We start from the raw sequence: 10249 nt of genomic DNA, 5'->3' as shown, positions 1-10249 counted from the left end.
GTGCATCCTTGGGCTATAATAACACATTTGGTCTTTGTCCACTTCATGACACACAGCTCCTAAAGCCCTTGTCTCAGGAGTGATGATACTGGATTTTGCATGCTAAGGAGATGCGTGGTGGTTGGGGGCTCCTGGATAGTCTAGGAAGGAGGCTGCTCCCCTGAACGGCCAAGGTGAGATCAGAGAGCTGGGACTTCCAGGTGGGGAGAGGGGCTATGGATTGATATTCAATCTCCAAGGACCAATGATTTAATCAATCATGTCTGTGTAACAAAACCTCCACAAAAACTCCCTAAGCAATGGGAATCAGAGACCTTCCCATTTGTCAACACGTGGAGGTGCTAGGAGGGTGGTGTGTCCGGAGAGGGCATGGAAGGTCCTCGGTCCTTCCTCCACACCTTGCCTGATGCACCTGTTTCACCTGGCTGTTCCTGACTTGTGTCTTTTATAGTAAACTGGGAAGAGTAAGTGTTGCATTTTCCTGATTTCTGTGAGTCATTCCAGCAAAGTATCCAAAATGAAAGGGGGGAATTTAGAAACCCCAACTGTGAAGTCCCACCAGACAAAAGTGCAGCTACCCTGAACACTGAAAACTTGTCACTGGCATCTCCAGGTAGTTCGTGTCAGAAGTGAACTGAATTATGGGACTGCAAGTTGGTGTCTGGGAAGCTGAAGAATTGTTCATTGTTGTGGGAAGAACTCAACCATTCGGTCTTAGGTGTTAGGCGTAGAAACAGCTCACTTCCTGTGTCCCTCTGTCCAATCAGCAACACAGTCCATTCTGCCTCTGAAATCAACCTCCAGTCTGCCATTCAACCCAGTCCAGGATGCCCACGCGCACCTCTGCCCATCTCTTCCTGCGTCTTCCCACCCTGCTGGCCCTCAGCAGCCTGCTTCCCTCACAGCAGCCAGAGGGGCTCCCTACAAACAGGAATCTGACCATGGTGCATGGGCTTAAAATGTACCTCTTGGTATAATTACTTTGGAAAGCCATTTGGTAGAATCTATTCAAGCTGAACATAGGTATCCCCTATGACTCAGCATTTACACTGCTAGCTTCAGACCCAACACAACATGTAAGTATTAATCCACGAAGGAACATGTAGTAGACGTCATAGGACCCCCAAGTGGAAACATCTGTGAATATATTTACATAATAGAATACCATACAGGTCTTTTCTGTATGTATTTTAAACGTATTTAGAGTACCCCCATTGTCCTTGGAACAAACTCCTTAAGTGGATGCCATGGTCTTGCATGATCTTGCCCTACCCACCTGTCTGCCTTCACAATCCAGAATCCCCCTAGCCACCTCCAACTCTCCAGGGTGCACTGGACAGCCATCGGCCCCAAATGCACCATGCCTCTGTCACCCTGAGCCTTTGCTCTTGCTGGAAGCCCGTCTTCCACCTGTTGTGTCATCTGAATCATACCTACTCTCCTTTCGGGTCTCAATGTAGCCACCACGTATCGCCCAAGTCTCTAAATTGCAGGCTGGGCTTCTGACCCACACTTGACTTCTGCAGATCCCTAGGGTGCCCTCATTACACCTCTGATCACTCTGTGCAGTCATCTTTCATTATATGACAGCTTCCTTCAGTAGACCATGAATAGGAGAGAGCAGAGACCTAGTCCTGGGTCAATGCTGGATCCTAGCACCTATAAGATTTCCATGTAAAATAAGCCTTGAATGACATTTTTAAAAATTTTTATTTATTTATTTATTTTGATAAGGAGAGTGTGTGAGCAGGGGAGGGGCAGAAAGGCAGAGAGAGAGAATCTCAAGCAGGCTCTGAGCTGTCAGCCACGGTGCCTGATGTGGGACTCCATCTCATGAACCATGAGATCATGACCTGAACCTAAACCAAGTCAGATGCTTAACTGACTGAGCCACCTTGAGTAGCATTTCTTGATTATATACACACACACACACACACACACACACACACACACACATGTATATATATGTCTTTATATATATATGTCTTTATATATATAAATTAATATATACGTATATGTGTGTGTGTGTGTATATATATATATATATATATATATATATATATATGAGGGCCTAGTGCCATGAACACATAGGGCACTCTTTTCTGCTCATCATCATGGGCTATGATCACCACCTGGCCACCCGCCATCCCATGTGCTACAATGTGCACATGAGTCCCTGTGGCTGTGCCCATCTTGTGTCTTGTTTCTGGACTGGTGGCCTCTGGAATAAGGAACTCAAGAACACCATAAGGAGGAACTTCCAAAGAAAATTCATTTCCCTAACCTCCTGACAACCAGTTTGGTGGTGAAGAAATATGACAGAAGGGCTGGGGATAATAACATCTGTCTCTATTGGACTGTTGTAAGGATTCATTATATGAAAATACACACATCCATAGCTGTTGGACGCATGCTGGGTATTTGTTTTTCCCCAATTTGTTTGCCTCCCTCTTGCATAGATTCTAGTGGTCATGATCTCTTGTTCTTGACCCTGTGTGATGAACTCCATCCCATCAGTTCTATCTCAGAGTGTGTTATCTTCTTATGGGCAGGTGGGGGGCATCACATGGATGTGTCTGGGCACTGGTGCACATGGTTCTTCTTGACTGGACAAGGAAGGGAAGACTTTCCCCTCATCCATCAGGTGGTTAAACAAAAGTAGGAACAATAATAAGTGCCACCAACATTGGGCCTTGTCTTATCAAGCACTGTATCCAGTGTTTGATAGTATTGTTTTTTTTTAATTATAAGAAATGCACAAAAGAAAACAAATCATTTGTTTTCAAGATGATGGTTCCTATTTATTATTCCTCACTGCCTTGAAGTAATAGACCCTAATGGTGATTTTCTATGCTAAGCTGGTTCAGAAGGTGAAGGGGGGAGGGAGAGAGAGAGCGAGAGACAGAGAGACAGAGACAGACAGACTAGTGGGATCTGAACAGGAAGTTGGATAAAGTGCACACAGGGCAAAATCTGGGAAAGGCATAAAGAATGAGAAGGAGGTTGGTAACAGGCACTTTTCATAAGAGGAAGGGAAAGGGAAGGGAGAGTGAGAGAGGAAGAGAGGGGGAGAGGAATAGGGAGGAAAAGAGAGAGAAAGGGGAGGGGGAGCAGTGCTTAGATAAGAACATAAGGCATGTTAAAAGGGTTTTGCTTTCTGACAGGTTATGGAAAGTCTTTTCCCTTTTTCCCTACATTACTTTCCATAAACATCAATTTCTCATTCCTGAGTTTGGAAGAATCTATTTGGGGGATTTGTTGTAGGCACAGTGCTATCTCAAGATGCACAAAGAGAGGTCAAGGGTATGGGTACCACCCTTTATGCAGATGAGAACAGTTGGTGGAGGTCACACAACATGTGAAGGAAAGGGTCACATGGAGATTGAGGTCTGTCTGACTCCCATGCTGGGGATTGGGAAACCATAGGTCTGAGGATCCAGGAAGGGGGCTTTCTGTGGATCTAAACTACTACTCAAAGGTGAGGCCAGATGTTTGAGTTGGAGGCAGAAGATGTGATATAATGTTAAACCCACAGCTACCAGTCACCTCGTGAGCATACAAGACTCTCCTCGGTGGTCAATAAACAAGGACAACACAGGAGAGCAAATATTTGCTTGGTTATATCATAGAGAGGCTTATGTTGATGTGGACCCTCAGGCTCGGATCACCAGGATGACAGGGATAGGGTCGAACTTGACCATGAGGCGAGGTGGGGCAATCCAGTGTGTCCAGGAGACAGTGAACACTTCTACTGACAAGGAGAAATCGCTCCCTATGACCCAGCTCTAAATTACCCTCATTGTGGGAAGCCCTCCAGCTGCCTTGGCCCCAGGGCAGAGCCCTGGATTCCCACTCTGGGCTGCTCCAGCTCCTTCCTCCCCTCTGACTGCCCTGACCCTAAGGGGTTGAAGGCATTTACTCCAGTCCTGTCTCCCCCAAGACTGGGAGCTCTTAGTCCTCAGTAGGGACTGGGGCTCTCTGGGCACCAGAGACAGCAGGGAGTCTTGGTTGTGTTGGGGAGTTGGAGGAAGGAGTAGAGGTTGCAGGTCCCCAGAGGCCCTCTGATGATCCTCTTGGCCTCTCCAGACCCTGAGGACAGCCTTCGAGATTGGTGTCCCAAGGAGGCCCTGGGGAGCAGCAGGATGGGAAGTTGCAGCAGGGATAAAGCACACAGCATCAGTTCCAGGAGCCCAGAGGTCTGGCCCCGCACCTGCCTCTGTGTGCTGCTGACAGAATAACCCAAGAGAGCGTCTTCTGTCCTCCCCTGCTGGCTGCTTCCTGGAAGAGGCAGCCCAGCACGAGGGGACTAGGAGGGACAGGGTAGGTGGCAATATTTAGGCAGTTGTGGGGAGCAAGCCCCGGTTGGGGGTGGGAACAGGACTGGGGAGAAAGGTGGTAAGACAGGCTCTTAGCCTTGGGAGCTGATGGGACTTTTCTCGGGTTGCCCCTGCTGGGTCCTGGGTTCCTCACTCAGCCTAGTGACCTTTGCAGCTTCTAGGTCACTATTGTTGATTGGGACTGATTCTGTCCCCCTGAAATATTTGCACATGCCCGGAGGCCCTTTTGTTGTCACAGCTCATGGGGAGGGAGGGATGCTACAGGCATCTGGAGGGCTGAGGCCAGAGATGCTGCTAAACGTTGTACAATCTGGTAGTAGTGTGGGGCGTTTGTTCCACTGGTGAACCAATCAGGACACGTTATAGTAACTCCGCCCACATTTACACTAGGGCTCACTGTCTGTGTTGCAGCCTGTGGGTTTGGAGCAGCGGATGGTGGCATGTATACAGCGTTCCAGCATCCCACAGAATAGTGTCAGGTGCTCTGTTTTTAATGCGCCCAAATGCAATTATGCTGGAGAGTTGAGCTGCCTTTTGCCTCATTCACTCGGTGTCATTTTACGGCTTCATTTATGCTGCTGTGTGTGCATGGAACTCCTGGCTGGGGCTCCAGGGTTTGCATCCGGCCCGTGGGACCTGCCCCCTTCCCAGTTCCGGTTCCCAAGCAGGCTTGTCCATTCCCGCACTACAAGCGGGACTTCATCCCACAGGCTCCGTCCAGGTAGGTGTGCGCCATGGAGATAGAGGTTCAGGTGCACATGAAGGTTGCACTTCTCCATTCTCGGTTCTCACCCGCAGGCCGCGGGATTGCTCCGTCCCCGTATAGCTGTGGGCACTGGGCACTTCCTAATCTGGGGAAATGAATAGGTGTACAGGGAAATCTCAGGGTTGTTTTCCCCTTCCCTTTCCTTGTCTTAAACCATCTGTTCAAAACTGAGGGCTGATGGGGTGTGGGAGGGAGGGGATGGTGGGTGGTGGGTATTGAAGAGGGCATCTTTTGGGATGAGCATTGGGTGTTGTATGGTAACCAATTTGACAATAAATTTCATATATTAAAAAAATAAAAATAAAAATTTCTGCGAAAAAAAAAAACATCTGTTCACGTGCCTGTGTAACCCCTTCTGTAAGTTCTCTGCTCATGTCCTGGACTCGTTTCTGTATGGAGTCTCTACTTCTTAATGTGAGTCGTTTCTTATTTACTCTAGACAGTATTCCCTGGTCAATTTTAGTCAATGCATCAGCTCCTTTCCCAAATTTCCATCTGCCTGTTCATGTATCCTGGATATCCTTTGTTGAACAAAATCCTTGGGGAAGTTTTTATGTCTATTTTTTTCCCAAGGAGTTAACATTTATGTACTAAGAATGGAATTTGGGGTACCTGAGTGCCTCAGTTGGGTCAGTGTCGAACTTCAGCTCAGGTCATGGTCTCACAGTTCGTGAGTTTGAGCCCTATATTGGGCTCCTGCTGTCAGCACAGAGACTGCTTCTGTCAGCCCAGAGCCCAACATGGGGCTCAAACTCACAAACCGCGAGATCATGACCTGAGCCGCAGTCAGAAGCATAACCGACTGAGCCACCCAGGTGCCCCAGTCCATCCATGTTTTGTAAATGGCAAGATTTCAGTCGTTTTTATGGTTGAGCAATATTCCATTGTACATATGAACCACATCTTCTTTATCAAGCAATTGGACTGCTTCTATAATTTGGATACTGTAGGTAATGCTGCTATTAACATTGGGGTGCCTATTTCCATTTTAACTGGTATTTTAATGTTCTTTGGGTAAATACCTAGTAGTGAAAATGCTGGATATAGGGTAGATCTATTTTTAACTTTTTGAGGAATGTCCACACTGTTTTCCAGAGAGCTACCCAGTTTGCATTCCCAGCAAAGGGCAAGAGGGTTGCCTTTTCTCCACTTCACCTTAACATTTGTGTTTGAGATTTGGTTGAGAAATCCTTCTTCACTCTTACATAGCAAAGTTATTCTCATGAATCCTTCTCCTATTAATGTTATATTTCATTTTATGTGTGAAATCCATCTAGATTGCATGGGGCCTTAGGCAAGAATTCAGATTTACACTGCTTCCTAAAATGACCAGTTTTCCCACCACAAATCAGTAAACCATCCTTCCCTTTTTTCATTTGGTTTGTGCTCCCAGTTTTGAATCATGCAGGGATATTTTCTTAGGTATCCAATCTGGGCATCACACACATCACCTGTCTGCCCCAGGGTCTCACTTTAAAAAATGATGCTGTATCAATAGAAGAATGGATAGCTGTGGGGCACCTGGGTGGCTCAGTCGGTTAAGCATCTGGCTTCGGCTCAGGTCATGATTTCATGGTTTGTGAGTTTGAGCCCTGCCCTGTGTGACAGCTCAGAACCTAGAGCCTGCTACAGACTCTGTGTCTTCCTCTCTCTCTCTGCCCCTCCCCTGCTTGCACTCTGTCTCTCAAAAATAAATAAACATAAAAAAAGAAGAAGAATGGCTAGTTGGAAAAAATAAAATAAAATAACAAATGATTCTGATTTGGTAGTGAGTCTCAACGCCATGAGGGACATCTCTCTGTCTCTCTTGTGTGCTTTGTTTTTAGGAGACCTGTACAGTTTTTCACTGACTTTATTTTTCAGAAGTAGGCTTATGATAGTTCTTAAATTTAACTTCTCTAATTGTAAATGCAGCTGCACTGAGCATAATTTGGGGAGGAACTGACATAACTGCTATATTAGCTCATCCCATCTAAGAGTACACATGGATTTATAGCTTTCCATGTAGCCAGACCATCTTCTACATATCTATCCGTGGTTACAGTTTCTGTCCTTGGAAGTATTGCATGTGTTTGGTTAATTTCTAGATAGTAAAAAAAATTTTTTTGATGTTTATTTTTGAGAGAGACAGAGTGTGAGTGAGGGAGGGGCAGAGAGAGAGGGAGACACAGAATCTGAAACAGGCTCCAGGCTCTGAGCTGCCAGCACAGAGCCCAACATGGGGCTTGAACTCACGAGCCGTGAGATCATGACCTGAGCTGAAGTCGGACGTTTAACCAACTGAGCCACCCGGGCCCCCCAGGAGAGAGAGTCCTAAGTCGGCTCCACGCTCAGCACAGAGCCCAACATGGGGCTCGAACCCACGAACTGTGAGATCATGACCTGAGCTGAAGTCGGACGTTTAACCAACTGAGCCACCCGGGCCCCCCAGGAGAGAGAGTCCTAAGTCGGCTCCACGCTCAGCACAGAGCCCAACATGGGGCTCGAACCCACGAACTGTGAGATCATGACCTGAGCTGAAGTCGGACGCTCAACCGACTGAGCCACCCAGGCGCCCGGGTTGATTATTGCACTTTTAAATGGGTTAAGAATTCAATATTTTCAAAGAATCTCAGTTTAAATTACTAATATAGTAAGAATGGAGAGTTCTAACTCACTCAAGCAAAAGCTTTCAAGGGGACTCAATAGTTTTTTTTTAACATAAAGAAATACTGCAACCAAATGGGGGCACCTGGGTGGCTCAGTTGGCTAAGGGTCTGACTTTGGCTCAGGTCGCGATCTCATGGTTTGGTTCCTGAGTTCAAGCCTCACATCTGGCTCTATGCTGTCAGCACAGAGCCCACTGTGGATCCTCTGTCTCCCTCTCTCTCTCTCTGCCCCTTCCCCCTGGGCACACTCTCTCTTTCAAAAATAAATGAAACTTAAAAAAAGAAAAGAAATACTGCAACCAACATGTTTGACAACTGTCTCCTTATAGTTTGTGTCACTATTGGGAATGTTACCTTGCTTTTTCCTTGAATTCTGTCTTTCACATGATTACTATGAGTGCAATTCTATGGGAGATGCTATGAGTTTGGGAAGTTGATCTGTCTTCCACAGCATGTGTTCTGTCTTTGCTCAAAGATTTTCTGCCTTCATTCTTGCACCTTTCTAGGTAGATGATCACGTCTCTTTGCTTCCAATCCTGGTATTCCTTCTTTCTTTAACAATCCTCAAGCACCTCTCCTGGCTTTCAGTCTCCTGCTAATGAACAGCCGAGACAGTGAGTAACCTTGGCTTGTTTCTGATTCTAAAATAGTCTATTTAGGGGTGCCCGGGTGGCTCAGTTAGTTAAGCGTCCAACTTCAGCTTAGGTCATGATCTCACAGTTCCGTGAGTTCCAGCCCTGTGTCAGGCTCTGTGCTGACAGCTCAGAGCCTGGAGCCTGCTTCGGATTCTGTGTCTCCATCTCTCTCTCTCTCTCTGCCCCTTCCCTGCTCGCACTCTGTCTCTCTCTATCTTTCAAAAAATGAATAAACGTTAAAAATTTTTATAAAATAATGCATCTATCTGTCTCCCACTTCTTGTACTATTTCCTAGTTTGTAGCATGTATTCTTAGTTAACTAAGAAAGTCTCAGTTGATTTGATGTTGACAAAACTGTAAAAAAATCTTCAAGATATATAAACATATCATCATTATGCTGTGTATTAAAATAATATAATGTATGTCAGTTATAAATCAATTTTAAAAACCATATAGGAATTGAACTTTAGCAATCCAGGATAGCTTTCTAGATTGATATAATTATATGACATTTCCTTTTTAACTTATTCATGCGACTAACTATATGATAGGTTTATTCTGAATCATCCTTGTCATTCATGGGATAAATTACGCACCCTCATTCCCTTTCTGATCTCACCAGATGCAGTACCCCTGCCTGGTCGAAACTATAGCATGGTGACTGAGTTCATCCTCGTGGGATTCTCTAACTTCCCACGGCATCTCCTGCCCGCTTTCTTCCTGCTGTACCTGCTCATGTACCTGTTCACGCTGCTGGGGAACCTGCTCATCATGGCCACAGTCTGGAGCGAGCGCAGCCTGCACACGCCCATGTACCTCTTCCTGTGCGCCCTGTCCACCTCCGAGATTCTGTTCACCGTTGCGATCACCCCTCGCATGCTGGTTGACATGCTCTCCACCCATCGCACCATCACCTGGACGGCCTGTGCCAGCCAGATGTTCTTCTCCTTCACGTTCGGCTTCACCCACTCCTTCCTGCTCATGATCATGGGCTACGACCGCTACGTGGCAATCTGCCACCCCCTGCGCTACAATGTGCTCATGAGCCCCCGCGGCTGTGCCCGCCTCGTGTCCTGGTCCTGGGCTGGTGGCTCGATCATGGGGATGATGGTGACCCTGATAGTTTTTCACCTCACCTTCTGTGGGTCTAATGTGATCCACCATTTTGCCTGTCACGTGCTTTCCCTTCTAAAGTTGGCCTGTGGGAAGGAGACATCCTCCGTCACCTTGGGTGTGATCCTGGTGTGTGTCTCAGCTCTGATGGGCTGTTTATTCCTCATCGTCCTTTCCTATGTCTTCATCGTGGCCGCCATATTGCGGATCCCCTCTGCTGAGGGCAGGCACAAGACCTTCTCCACATGTGTGTCCCACCTCACGGTGGTCATTGTGCACTACGGCTTTGCCTCCATTATCTACCTCAAGCCCAAGGGCCCCCATTCTATGGACAGTAACACCCTGATGGCCACCACCTATATAGTCTTCACCCCCTTTCTCAGTCCGATCATTTTCAGCCTCAGGAATAAGGAGCTCAAGAATGCCATAAAGAAAAGCTTCCAGAGAAAATTCAGTCCCTTAAGCTCCTGACACTGGAGGAGACATGATGGTGAGGAAATATGACAGAAGGGCTGAAAATAATAACATTGTCTCCATAGGACTATTGTAGGGATTCAATATATGTAAATACTGAAAAGATATTGTTGGATGCACCCATAGGTGTTAGATACCTGCTAGGTATTTGTTTTTCCTCAATTTGTGTGCTCCCCTCTTGCATAGGCTCTAGGGATCATGATCTCTTGTTTAAGACCCCATGTGATCAACTCTATCCCATTACTTCTGTCTAAGAATGTGTTATCTACCTATGG

The 10249-nt window shown here is 46.6% G+C and overlaps 1 protein-coding gene across 1 annotated transcript; it reads left to right on the top strand.

Moving 5' to 3' along the window:
* Window positions 1–5071: 5071 nt before the first annotated feature.
* Window positions 5072–9971, top strand: LOC115527922 (olfactory receptor 10H3-like). The gene is made up of 2 exons (XM_030335694.1): window positions 5072–5165; window positions 9010–9971. The coding sequence occupies exons 1-2, from the start codon at window positions 5072–5074 to the stop codon at window positions 9969–9971; spliced, it is 1056 nt and encodes a 351-aa protein (XP_030191554.1).
* The last annotated feature ends 278 nt before the right edge of the window (window positions 9972–10249 follow it).

Source organism: Lynx canadensis, chromosome A2, assembly GCF_007474595.2.
Source record: "Lynx canadensis isolate LIC74 chromosome A2, mLynCan4.pri.v2, whole genome shotgun sequence".
Taxonomy (NCBI): domain Eukaryota; kingdom Metazoa; phylum Chordata; class Mammalia; order Carnivora; family Felidae; genus Lynx; species Lynx canadensis.
This window is presented reverse-complemented; position numbering and strand designations above follow the sequence as displayed.